General features: G+C 39.2%; 1 protein-coding gene across 2 annotated transcripts in view; it reads right to left on the bottom strand.

Moving 5' to 3' along the window:
* Positions 1-12,215, bottom strand: part of HACE1 (HECT domain and ankyrin repeat containing E3 ubiquitin protein ligase 1) — a 92,696-nt gene extending 80,481 nt beyond the window's left edge. The window contains exons 1-4 of one of the 2 annotated variants that reach the window (XM_082634347.1): positions 11,885-12,215; positions 6,333-6,387; positions 5,239-5,328; positions 4,351-4,455 (exon numbers count right to left, since the gene is read on the bottom strand). In XM_082634347.1, coding sequence (XP_082490473.1) covers positions 4,351-4,455; positions 5,239-5,328; positions 6,333-6,387; positions 11,885-11,960 — 326 coding nt within the window. In that variant the 5' untranslated portion in view covers positions 11,961-12,215. The remainder of the gene's footprint in view (positions 1-4,350; positions 4,456-5,238; positions 5,329-6,332; positions 6,388-11,884) is intronic. The other variant, XM_082634348.1, reaches the window with a different exon arrangement.
* Between the last annotated feature and the right edge of the window lie 2,195 nt (positions 12,216-14,410).

The following is a 14,410-nucleotide window of genomic DNA, read 5'->3' as shown; positions in this document are numbered from 1 at the left end:
TTTTTGGGTCACAGCTCCCAAACCCTTGGAATTTTCTAAGCAGTTAAGGGCAATGGCCCTCATTTCCTGAAAACGTTTCAGGGAAGGTGAATTTTGGGTCCCACCCAAGGGTGGGGGTTGGTTGCCAGGAGAACCAACCACATGACTACAGGGTACTTTCAGTCCCACCCCGATTTCCAGGGAGGGGAGAGCACCTGGAGGTTGAATCAACTGCTAGTGGCCAATGATTTAAGTCAATCATGACTAATGAAGCCTGCAAAAGACCCAAAAGGAGAGCTTTTTGTCCCTTTCAGGGAGAGCTTCCCGGATGGGAATCAAAATGTTTCTCCATGTGACCATGCCGGGACCTTCTTTGCTCAGGACCTCACCCTGTGTATCTGTCTCTTCATTTGGCTATTGATTTGTATCCTTTAATACCCTTTTATAATAAATCCGTAATCTAGTGAGTAAACAAACAGATTTTCCTGAGTTCTGTGAGCCATTCTAGCAAATTAATTGAACCCAAGAAAGGGATCGTGGGAACCTCTGATTTATAGCCAGTCAGTCAAAAGTACTGGTAAGAACCTGGACTTTCGACTGGAATCCTGAGTTGGAGGGGGTTGTCGGAACCTCCAATTTGTAGTCAGTCAGAAGCACCACTTGTGACTGAGCTTGCAAATGGCACCTGAAGTAGAGAGTGTGGTCCTATAGGACTGAGCCCTTTACCCACAGAATCTGCTTCTACCTGAAGGTACATAGTGTCAGAATTGAGCTGACTTCTAGGACACTCTGCTGGCATCCGAGAATTGCTTGTTGGTATGGGGAAGCGTGTACACACACGCACACACACACACACACACACACAGTGGAACTGGGTCCAGGAACCCTTTGCAAGTATGCTATACATATATATATATATATGACATACAGAGAATATACATAATACATGTAGTATATATAACTATTTACTCAGATAATAAATATCTTCGTGCCATGGATTATATCATATTTCTTTAATCAACTCAGTACTAAGCATAGCTAACTGATTACTAATTATTAAATCTTATAATCAATAGCTAAAATTTTTATTAACTGAATAAACCTTTTAAAAGAGAAGGAATTACTTTCCTTACTTTGATTTTTTATATCTAAAATGAGGTTAAATGTCATTTAAAATTAGCTTTATAATCAAAGAAATGGAAGAAAATAAAGCTCTGAGTAAACTTTTAAGTTCAAAAGTTTACAAAGTTCCTTCATCGAACACACTGTTATGAAAACCTTAGAAAATAAATCTTCAATAACGTGAGGCAACAGACCAGAAAGTCTTATTAAAATTAATACTGCATTGTTTAAATTATGTGTGTGTCTGTGTGTGTCTGTGTGTGTGTGTGTCTGCACCCATATTGCTGGATTTCTAAAATCTATTCAGAAGCCTGTCGTGGACCACTGGCATATTGTCAAAATAAACACTTAGGTGGGACTGTACCAGGGAAAAAGCTCCAAAGAAGTGTTTAGGGTAGAGGTTGTTGAAGAAAAGCAGCAATCCATTATCCCCCTCCCAAAAATGAACTGCAAAAGGTACAGGGCAATATGCGAGAACTATATCCTTTTTCTTACTTAATAATCATTATTGCTATTTTCCAGAACCCTGAGTAAATCAAAAAGACCAACTAAGTGCACACCAATTTTACTTAGAATGGAGCTAAAATGTTAACTAACACATACATGAGTTCTGCCCTTTATAAGCTCACAATCTAGCCCAAAAAATAAAGAAAAAATGTTCCTGGGACTTCCCCGGCAGTCCAGTGGTTAAGACTCCACACTTCCACTGCAGGGGGCGCGGGTTCAATCCCTGGTTGAAGAACTAAGATCCCACATCCTGGTGCGGTACGGCAAAAAAATTTTCAAAAAAGAAAAAAGAAAAAATGTTTCAAATCTGACCAATATGCAATGTAAGGATATACAATAATTTTTAAGTCTTCCCTTTTTATATTCTCATACAAGCATGAGCAATGCTGGATCCTACTGTACAGGAAACAACTATTTTCCTGCCCAGATACTGCAACAATTATAAGAAGTTTATGGTAACCCAAATGACACAGGGACCAGTCATCCACGTGCTCGGAGGCAGCTTACTGGGTTTTCCACTGGAAAGGAGGGCATTTTAGTATTAATGCACTGATGGCTGAAGACAGAAACACTAAAGCAGGCCAAGAGAAATACGCTACCCTTCTGACAACGATAGATGAGGGGACAAAACAAAAACCCCCATAAACCAGATAGACCAGCAAAAGGGGTAGAATTCACCTATGACTTCTGCTTCAGTCTAGACAAATTTGAACTTATAGAGAAATTAGAGACAAAGACTATTTCTGAAGCCATCAAAAGCTACAGGAAGCAACAAGTAATCAAGTCACTTAAACATTTACTGAGCACCTCTAAGTTGTACAAGGCATTCATTCAATATATAAAAACCAAAATAGTTAAGTATGGAATATCAAAAGTAATCTTTATAGAAATAGAAAGGCATCCAAGTTAGATGTTATGTTAGGGTCATGGACTCTTCTTACTCCTTTTCTCTTCACTGATTTACCATATGAATTATGTAATAATATCTGTTATATTTCTTCATCTTTAAAATGTAATGGTCTCCAAATTCAATGTCTCACCAAAAAAAAAGAAGAAGATAAATATGTGAGGTGATGGATATGTTAATTAACTAGATGACAGAAATCCTTTCACAATGTATGGATCAAATCATCATGATGCACACTTTAAATATATTATAATTTTATTTACCAATTATACCTCAACAAAGTTGGGAAAAAAAAAAAAAAAGCAATGGTCTCCTAAATGACTAAGTCTCCTACTACAACAGCAGCAGACATTTTATCCCTGCTGTGCTCCAATCTGTCCTTTCATTTACAGTTGTTGAGACACTGTACTAAGATATTTTTCTACGTGTAACTTTTTCAGAGAGCTTTGTCACTATCCTACCAACATTTGGGATAATGTATCTAGACCTGAGATCAGTTCAACAAGGGAATGAATGATTTAGTCTATGACCTTGGGCGTGACACCCTACAGCATACCTAATGTGGCCAATTATTAGAAAAACAATTGTTTAATCAGCACGTTACCTCTTGCAACAGTGGACAACTAAACTGGTTCACGTGCTAAGTCAGGAAATGGGACAGACCAGACAGGGTCAAAGGGCTATGCTTCTCCTCTGTCCAACTGAGACACCACTATGGTTCTTGTCTTTCTGGTTCCACTTTAATCCTTGTCTACAAAAATTTGGCCTCAGACTGAGGCAGTGGACAATTTTAGCCCCATATCCATCTCACTTAGGCAGCCACCTCAACTACCTAGAATTCCTGTTCCAAACAGTCAACAAAAATACTTCCAAGAGTAACCAAAAGAAGCGACACATAGGAATAGTCTTTCAAAGAAAAGTTTTCCAGCATTCAAAAAATATTTATAAATGTAAAGTTCCTCAAGCCCTGAATCAAAAACTACTTATTTTCATTTTAAACATAATTCCAACTATTTTAGTCTGGTTTCTCAGTCCAACAGAAAAATATTGTGGAGGCAGACACAGAGACGTGACTATCTGAAATTCTTGACAAAAAAACTAGGTATAGGGACTTCCCTGGTGGCGCGGTGGTTAAGAATCCGCCTGCCAATGCAGGGAACATGGGTTTCAGCCCTGGTCCGGGAAGATCCCACATGCCACGGAGCAGCTAAGCCCGTGCACCACAACTACTGAGCCTGTGCTCTAGAGCCCGCGAGCCACAACTACTGAAGCCCGCACGCCTAGAGCCCGTGATCTTCAACAAGAGAAGCCACCGCAATGAGAAGCCCGCGCACTGCAACAAAGAGTAGCCCCCACTTGCCGCAACTAGAGAAAGCCCGCATGCAGCAACGAAGACCCAACGCAGCCAAAAATAAATAAATTTATTTTTTTAAAAAAAACTAAGTATAATGTATTTACTCTGCCTTTAATTGCATTAATGAAATTAACTAAACAATGTGGAAAATAAGCCATGGAGTTCGACAAGGCAAAAGACTACCAGGAAAAAGCACACTAAAACAAAGAGGTGAAAATTATGCTTTTCAGAAAATGTCATTATAATACTAGTAAAAATAAACTTTGACAAATATATCTTCAAGAAGAAAAAATATTAGTAAACTTAATAAATTATTAAAATTATAGTTATTTAAAAGTGTAACAAAATAATCCAAGACCCTCTTCCCAAGGCAAATATTGGGGAAAAGAAAAAAAAAATTCCCAAATGAAGGTAGAGTGCCTTGACTACTCTTAGTCATAACTGATAATACCACTTAAGCTACTTAAGAAAAAATATTTACCCATTTCTAGCTGCCAAATGAAGGGGTGTACAGCCTGAAATATCTTGATAGTTAGGATTTGCTCCTTTCTTTAAAAGCAGAACCAAGCATTCCACCGATCCACAACTAAAACAATATTAAAAACAGTTCAGACACATTTAACAAACAGCCATAGTTGACATAGCTTAATTAAAAAACAAAAAGCCCTATTAAACACATTATTTTGGGGGTCCATATTGACCTACAATTTAACTCCTGTCACAAATAGTAAATATCCTCTACTTTCAAGATGGTACATTCTACTACAAAAGCTATGAAGTATTTGAGAAGTTCATATAAAGCAAAATAAAGTATTAGCACATAAAAGAAACCATATAGTACTCTTAACTTTTGGCTTTCCAGAATCCAAATTTATATTGAAAAATCAATTTTATTTAGGTAGAGTAATCTCTACCTAAATCCTAAAGGGTGATGAGATATCAACAAATTGATTAGTTACACACTGGAAAATTATGAATAAAAATCATTCCCACAGCTAAATAAAAAATATAAAGCCAACAACTTCACATGAAATTAGCATATAAAATCTTATATTGGTGGGATAAAAGTAAAATTTTGGTGAATGTACCCTCTTAAGTATATCCAGGAAAGATAATCCCCGTGCCTAACCTCCTCTAATCTGATCTAGAGCAAGCTAAAACATCAGATATAAGACTTGAGTCCAATCCCAAGATTAACAATCTATCTAGTGAAAGAATGTAAGCATAGCACACTATGCCCTCGACAAAACAAAGAACCACTCAGCTGTCTGTTCTCATCTCTCTCCATAACTACTATGGAACACACTGATTCAAAGCTTACTGATCATTACTCTAGACCAAAATTTAATCCAAAATGTCTTAGTCTTACTTTGCTGCAATGTGAAGCAAGCTTCTTTTCACACGTCCAAATGCATAATTGACATCAAACTTTGAATTTGATAGTAGTTCAGAAACAGACCTATGCCAAAAGAAAATTGAGTCAAGGTTTAAAAAAAAACTTTTTAGAAACATAATAACTCAAGTTAATAGCTGTTTAGTGTTACTCTTACCAATTATTCAAAAGGTTTTGTCCCACATCAGCCAAAAAACAAGGCACTACTCTCTAAGCGTAGCACAGCAGCAGCCAGTGCAGCATCATCCAGAAACCAACTGCCCTCACCTATAAACTGGTGCTGAAGGGTTCCTCGTCTGCCGCTCTGACTATGTCACCTGCTCTGAGGACACCTAAGTTGGCTTCAGCTCCCACTAGATTCTTGAGAAGCAAAGAGAGTAGGACTGGCTGCTCCCCCTGCAGAAAGTTGAGCCTATCTATATTAATTTTGGTCAAATAAGAAAAATCAGACAAAAACATGTTTTAATTATATCAGACAGGAGTTCAAAGCAAAAAAATCATTTATATTTTCAACGTGTTCCAAAATACAGTGTCTCTTTACTTTCTCCTGATAATTCCAAACTACCCAATGGCTAACCACAGCAGAGCTGTCTATTATAAGTATAAACATCTCATCACACAGCCAGACAACCACACCTCACGTGCGCCCTGCAAAAAAAAGTGTTAACACTACATCAACAGAAAGAACATCAAAGTAGTAGAATATTAGGGAATAACTTGTCCATCAGCCCTAACTTTTTGCTATAAAGATCAGTAGTGACCTCTAACAGAAACCATCATAATGTTTTTTTCATTGTCAGTGACCAAGCAAATACTTGTTTTAAGTTCTGACTACGCATTTAGAAAATCTCTTATCATAGAATTTTACAGTTGATACAGATCTTAGAAAATCTTGTTTCTTATTTCACAGACAGAAAATTATAATAGAGGTTAAAACTTGCCGCAGGACAAAACCTATGTCCAAACTCTATGGTGTGTTTGTGTGTGTACACAACATTTAAGTAAATTTATATTCTTAAAAAATATAAATTTGTGGAAAAAAATATATAAATTTGTAAATAGGCACTCACCTGTGTTGATCAGCCATAACCATTGGCATTAATGTATAAACAGCAGTTTCATTATCTAAGTGTTAAAAAAAAAAAAGAAAAGGAATTAATTTATCTCCTACTTTTTCCAAAGGGTGATACTTATGACTACTTTAGAGTTTTCTTAACTCTAAATAAAAAGTAGGAGAAGAGGTGGAAGAAGATTACGGATAGTGAAAAACACCAGAGGTATTGCAAGATTTGCAATAATGCACAATGTTTCATCGTACTTACAAGTACTTTGGAGGAATGTTAAGTATATATGAATATCAAAGATAAATATGCTAAAATTATTTTAAAACATTACATATACATAGTATTTGCTCCTTGTCAATAACACAAGAAATTTTTAGAAGCTTTTATGAAACAGCATTAAGTCTTATTTTTACTTATTACTTACCTCACATTTTCATTTATTATCTTTTATAGAATAAATTCACAGAAATATGATCCAAAAGAAGTTAAAAGACAATAACATCTATGATCTCATGTGATACTTATATAAATTTCAGATAGTGTTTGAATTTTTTTTTTTGATGTGGACCATTTTTAAAGTCTTTATTGAATTTGTTACAATATTGCTTCTGTTTTATGTTTTGGTTTTTCTGGCTACAAGGCATGTGGGATCCTCACCAGGGATCAAACCCTCACCCGCTGCTTTGGAAGGCGAGGTCTTAACCACCGGACCGCCAGGGAAGTCCCTGACTTTACTTTTATGTATTACTAATGGTCATTCCTCAAATCAATGCATATTAGAGCTTTATGTTTTTTAATAAGTTACTTACAGAGAAGTAACCCTGACAAGTCCCATTTAGCCCTTAAAAAGTTAATAGCAATACTAAAATTTATGAGTTAAAGTTTGAGAAAAAGGATATTTGCATAGTATCAAAGTATTTCCCCCACAGTGAATTTACAGTGGAGAACCCAGCAGATTATCACCTTAATCATCTGATAAAGGGTAACATCACCAGAAATAATACATATCAATATCTTGTAGCCCTTGAGTTTCCACTGAGAAGGGCACATCACTTTTGTAGCATTCTTGCCAAAAATCTGTAACTTTAATCTACTCATGGGAAAACATCAGACAAACCCAAATTAAGGGGAATTTCACAAAATACCTGATCATTCCTCTTAATCAAGAACATTAAAGTCAAGGAAAAATTGAAGAAATATCACAGTTCAGGGGAGGTTAAGGAAACATGACAACTAAATACAACGTGGTATCCTAAATTGGATCCTAAAATAGAAAAAAGACATAGTGGGAAAACTCATGAAGTTCTAATCAAAGTCTGGAATGTGGCTAACAGTATTACACCAATATTAATTCCTTAGTTTTGGGGGGTTTTTTTGTTTTTTGGGTTTTTTTTTTTTTTGCGGTACGCGGGCCTCTCACTGTTGTGGCCTCTCCCGTTGCGGAGCACAGGCTCCGGATGCGCAGGCTCAGCGGCCATGGCTCACAGGCCCAGCCGCTCTGCGGCATGTGGGATCTTCGCGGACCGGGGCACGAACCCGCGTCCCCTGCATCGGCAGGCGGACTCTCAACCACTGCACCACCAGGGAAGCCCCATTATTTTACTATTTTTGAATGTATACACGAAGAGCAATTTAGTCCTAGTCAACATTCACAAGTACAGTATGCAGATGCAACAACTCTTTCACTGTAATAATAATAACCAAAGAATCCTACTAATCACAGCCAACATGTTTTAAACCATTACCTTAAAGGCACTGTTCTAAACACTTCACATGCATATGCATCATCTCTTTTATCTTCACAGCCACTTTATGAAGTAGGTACTAGTATTATCTCTATTTTACAAATGAGGAAGCTGAAGCACTAAGTAAAGTAATAAGCCATGTGATGGTGGCATTAAGTGGCTAAACTGGAATTCAAAGCTGGCTGATTCCAAAGCCCCCACAAGAAAAATCTTCCACTGCCCCCAGTATACACTATATAAATAGCCAAAAGGTCTACAATACTATTCTTAACATGTACAATACAGTCTAACTTGTTTTATTCTTGTCCATCTCAATTTTTTCAAAATGCTGACTGCAACCACTAAATTATTCTCATTATCTAACAGTGAGTCACCAAAAGGAGTTGAAAAGCACTGCACTAAGCCTCCCTCAGCATGGCAACATTCTTTCTCTCTCATATAATACACGCCCCAATAAAAATCTGAACTTCCAAACCATGACAACTTCAATTAAGTCACTCCATAATAAACAAAGTCATAAACAGGAAATACCCTTATTTGTAAATTTAAACATATAAATCAAGATAGTACATACTTTTTTTTTTTTTTTTTGGTTTTGGTTTTGTTTTTTTTGCGGTGCGTGGGCCTCTCACCGCTGTGGCCTCTCCCATTGCGGAGCGCAGGCTCAGCGGCCATGGCTCGCGGGCCCAGCCGCTCCGCGGCATGTGGGATCCTCCCGGACCGGGCACGAACCCGTGTCCCCTGCATCGGCAGGCGGACTCTCCACCACTGCGCCACCAGGGAAGCCCAAGATAGTACATACTTTTAAGTGAGCACCATGAGGTTCGCATGGGTTTTACTTATAGGGTGTTCATTTGGATAAAATTTAGAGGTAGACCTTGTTTTTTAAGTAGTATCTAATCTTATTTAAAAAAATAGCTCACATACGCTAAAAGGTATGAAGACACAAATATAACCACAACTATGATGCTAGAAGGAAACTATCCAGGAAATACCATACTAAGAAAGTACTGAATAAAATTTGCTGTCAGGTGCTTCCTTCTCCACACTCATGAAGAAACCTTGAGAACTAGGTATATAACAAAAGTTTTCAGAGTGATAAGAAAAGTTTAATCAATCTCTCACTTTATCAGATATGTTGGCCATTTTTATTAATGACATTTAAGAACTCAGCAACTAAAAGGAAAACCTCAAAGAACAGGAAGCTCAGATTCACTATGCTATATTCAATGTCTCATCAAACCATAAAATGGGAGAGATTTTTTTAAAAATTGATAATTATCCTAATCATCATTCAAATATACGCTCAAATGGGCTCCAGTTCTATTATTTTATTAAACAAATTACATTCACTGTAAATGCAGTAAAGATTACTTTCTCCACATAAGTGAATAATATAAGCCAACTTTTTAAAGTCCACAGAGAATCTATATCCCTAAAATAATTGTTTTCCCTTCACTTCCTCTCTCACAAGAATATTCCTGTTAGCCCTGCCTAAGATGACTCAACAACCTGCACTCCATTACTTAGTGGGAATACTCAGGTTTTCATCATCCCAAGGAAACATGAATATGTCTCCCCAGAATTCAATTCAATAAATAAAATATCTGCAGGTTAATCCTATGCAACAAAGTTAATTTTAGAGTGAGGGCTGATTAAAAACTTTCCAACCTTAATAATTAGCTCCAATCAAGTGCTTATTAATCACTGAAGTCTAACAAGGCAAGATAAACATCTGATTATTTCCTAAATTTAGACAGATATCAGAACTTCTGTTCAGCCCTTAAAATGAAAGCACAACAATCTAGATTTTTATAATTAGAATGTAACACACACACACACACATATTTGAAAGGGCCAATCTCAGAGAATTCAAAAAGATTCATCAGAACTTTGGGACAAAGATAAATTAAAAGGACAGGATGAGCAAACTCACTATAATCAAAGAAAAACAAATGTAAGCAACATGGGAAAAAGTTTTATTTTTAATAACTCTAGTTTCCAGGGACTCTCAGACTGTCGGTGGAACTTTCCTTTCCAAAGAGTTAGTTGAGAGGTTGATACTCAGTCTTAAAAATGCTGATATAATTAGATCTATATTCTTCTATGTAATAATCCTAAGGAAATATTTATAAAGGCAGACTGAGATTTTAAAATGTACAAAGCTGTTCCTCATAAAATCTATTATAAAAACAAAAATTAGATTCAATATTTGTTACATATTAACCTACCAAATAAACCTACATTAAATCCTACAAAATAATTAAGCATATTTAAAGATATAAAAAATGTTCTATGTTTTCTAAAAGCAAAATAAAAGACTATATGCAGTATGATCTTAGTTTCAGTAGAGAAAGAAAAAATAATAATAGAAGGAAATAAAGAAAATACTAACATTGTTGATCACTGGGTGTGAAATGACGATTATTTTATTTTTCTTTCTTTTCAAAATTTTCCACAATGAAAACACATTACTTTTAAAACAGGAAACATTATCAAAGTCTTCTAAGTCACATTTACGTTAAAAAAAATGTGATTTAAACTGAGCAATACAAATACCATGTAAATGAAACTACACACGCAGCAACGGATACCAATAATTTGCGGAATATGAGTGAGATCAGCACTTAAGAAATGGACTCAAAGGTGGAAAGTGGAAAGAAAACAGAGAAAGAAAACGTTGAAGCCAGAAGTCTTGTTCCTAAAATCAGGATCATTTTCAGTCTATTACTTTACACTAGCAAGGTACCAAGTACAAAATTATCTTTTGAGAAACGGTCGCCACAAATCATTCTGTTCTGAATCATAAGTAGAGACTAGGGAAAATTTTTTTCAGAAAAATTATCCCCAGGTCTCCAGTCCCCCATTTCTTTTATGGCTCTCACCCAAGTTCCCCTTCACTAACCTTACAGATCACCTCTCCAGCAGCAATTCAAAGAAATTTTAAAAAAAGATAAAAGATAAACTAATGCAATGCATTTAAAAAAAAAAATCACCAGACTTAACTCCTACCCTTTCTCTCAGTTGGGCATACAGAATCAATCCTCTTAGAGACAGCACTGCCCTCTCCGACTACCACTAAACCATCCGAATTCATGAGGCTGCAAACAAAACGGCTTTCTTTCTCATCTCTTTTATTACTAGTGTTTTACCTATTCTGAAGAAATCCTGGCCCACTGAACTAAAATTCCTAAACGACAGGGATCATGCCTTACTCCTCTCTGCAGAAGCGCCCCAGCTCCCTCCGTCTGATGAATAAATGAAGGCAGACATGCATATTAAAGGAAAGTGTATATATGTAAACACACACAGTACTTCAAGTACATATTTGATATTTGACATCCTTTTTATTTATTGTCAAAATACAACAGTGCTCTACATTTAGAAACAGAAAAGACTGCTTAATTCCCCTCAGCAGCTTAAAGTAAACAATACTACTTGGGGAGCATCTCTCTAGCCCCAGCAGGCAGCGACTGTAAAATGGCCCACAACTGTGATGTTTTCTGAATCCGGATCTCCTCCCTCCGGGTGATATTTCTGCTCCTTCGCCAAAACCCCTAATTGATAGTCTGGAGAGACTTGGGTCTGTCCTACTTCTTCTAGCAGCAGGACCCTCACAGCCCGGACCCCTCCCCCAAACTCCCACCTGCCCCGGGCGGGAGCGGCGGGCGAGGGGTAACAGCGGGTCCCAGCCCGGCCCCTGCCAAGGAAAGTAAATGTGGGCGTTTGTTCAGCTTTTGGTTAGTTTTCCCCGCCGGGCCTCCCCGCGCCCCGAGCCCCGCCCCCGGCGCCCCTAGCCCGCGGCCAGCTCACCGTCCGGCAGCTCTACGGTGCGCGCGCGGCGCAGCGAGCGCGTCAGGCGATTGAGCTGCTCCATCGCTCTCTCCATCCTCGGCGCGCCCTAGGCGCTAACCCTGCCGCGCCCGCGGCCTCCGCGCCCAGCGCCCTACATCCCGCCCCGCGCCCTACATCCCGCCCCGCGCCCGTCCCGCGGGCGGAGGCGGCGGTTCGCCCGGGCTAGCGCCCGGGGCTACGGGGGCCGTTTAGGACCGCGTCCTCCGTCCGGGGGCCGTCGGACAGACCACCGACTGGACACCCGCCGCCGGAGACGCCGCTCGGGCCCTTCCTGCCGCCGCCACCGCCTCTTCCCTCCCGGCCTCGCACAGCCTTCTGGGAGCGGTAGTTCCGAGCCTCGCGCCCGGGGCGGAGCCACGCTGGGTGCGCCCGTGGCTCCGCGCCCCTGCCACGCAGACGCCTGGGTAGGGCGGTGTGTGCGAGAAGCTGTGTGCAAGCTTGCGGAGGGACTTATTGGGTGTTCCCACGAGCCCCTTCTCCTGCACCGCAAAGCTGTACGAGAGCAGCTCCCTTCAATTCTATCACTCCCCCCTATATAGCCGATTGGGGATTTGCACGTTAAATCCATCGTCAGTCATCCCAGTTTTGGTACATTTGTTTTCCAGATACATGAACTGTTGAAATATTACATTTTCATATGTTAAAGAATGATAAAGTCAAACAAATGCAAACGCAGAATACACTTTTTCCTTCGTTGCAAGTAACGTAACCGTAGCTTAATTATTTGTCTCCCCTGATGGGCGATTTCGTGAGGGCAAAGCCGTCCCTTTATCTTGTGCCTTGTATTCCCGTACTCACCACGGCACCTGACACAAAGTTTAAACTTTGGGAAAGATATGGATGATGACATCCTAAAAGAAAATTTTAGTTTATTTGGGAACAATGCTGAAGTGTCAAGATGATGACAGATCCCAGTGGGAAATCCAAAGACTGATTTCGTGAGTTGCAAAAAAACTTGACAATACCAACAAGTGTGGATGAAATTAATTAAAAGGAAATCAGTGGGGAAAAATCATATTTGTCAGCTCTACACAGAAGTAGAACACAAGCCAGGATAAAAACAAATTTGAAGCAGCTGAAACATGAAAGAATTAATCCAATCCAGGTGAATATGAGCCTACCTAACACCACTGACAATGAAAAGAGGAATTTTGTCTTCTTGGACATAACCAGTGCCAAGATGATGCTGGAGTTAAGAGAGAACCAAAGGGCTTGGTCTTTCCCAGCTTCTCCTTCCTCAAAGAGGCAAAGCTGTTCCTGCAATGAATGGGCACATGTATGTTGGTGATATATATTAGCTAGCCCAGAAGGAGAAAGAGAATCTCACCTGCCCTTCCAGGATGTGCAGGGGCAGATGGTGGCTGGCATGGGTGTTCCCTGCCAATGCCATCCTGAACCAGTTCCAGCCTGCTGCTATCGGTTATTTGTGCCAGTGATGCAACAGGCTCAGGGTAGACCTTCTAACCAGTTGGTTCAGATGAGACCTAAACCAGTCCAACAACAAGGTGGAGACATCAGAGCTTCGAAGGGATGCCAAACACTATGGGCCAGGCCATGTCCAACCCTTTGCAACCTAGCTTCAACTGGAAATGGTCCTGCCTTTCTTGGCTTCCCCATACCATTCAGAAAGTCAAGATCCCCACTGCTATACAGAAGTTAGCATCTCAGCCTCTGCTATCACTGCCACCCCTTAAACTGTTGCTCCATATAAATCATTTCCGATGTCCTCTGGGCACCAAGCCTGGAGTTTACGTGCAGAGCAGGAGTCCCCACTAACCTCTATGGTGGGCATCTCTCCCCATTGCTGGTCACTGTTCACCACAGGAGTAAAAGAAGCTGGAAGAATGTTACAGAATGCTGCTGTGGGTTGTCAGTTCTAAATCCTGCAATGTGATGCACTCTCTCAAATAGCTCTGCTCCAAGGTGTATGAAGCTGTGGTACCACTATAGGCTTATCACTGCCTGTCCAATAGAACTTTCTACAATGACAGAAATGTTCTATAGTCTGCACTGTCCAGAATAGTAGCCACTAAGCAAAAGGGGTTACTGAGTGCTTGAAATGTGGCTAGTGTAACTAGATTTTTAATATTTATTTAAATGTAATTAGTCTAATTAATTAATTTAAGTAGTCACATGTGCCTAGTGGCCACCGTATTGGACAGGGCAGTTTATCACACCAAGAAGGAAGCTGCCCATGAGAACAACAAAAAAGTGAAATAGCTCCTCATAGGTTATAGTTGAAGAACTGAAAATTCTCACTTGCCCTGTGGAAGTCAACACCAAGAATATCAAATGAAAGCTTTAAAAGGGCATTTTGTATCATAAATTCCATTATCAAAAATATAGTGCTTTTCACTTATAAGAATCCAGATTTCTCTGTGACCCAGTTTTAACTTTCTTTTTTCTATTTCTGCATTTTCTTCTCCCTGAAAATTGGTTTTATTGGAGATACCCAAGCTTAAGTTTCTCCATTTAAAAGAAGAA

Source organism: Mesoplodon mirus (genome assembly GCF_964341445.2).
Source record: "Mesoplodon mirus genome assembly, chromosome: 10".
In the NCBI taxonomy this organism is placed as follows: domain Eukaryota; kingdom Metazoa; phylum Chordata; class Mammalia; order Artiodactyla; family Ziphiidae; genus Mesoplodon; species Mesoplodon mirus.
This window is presented reverse-complemented; position numbering and strand designations above follow the sequence as displayed.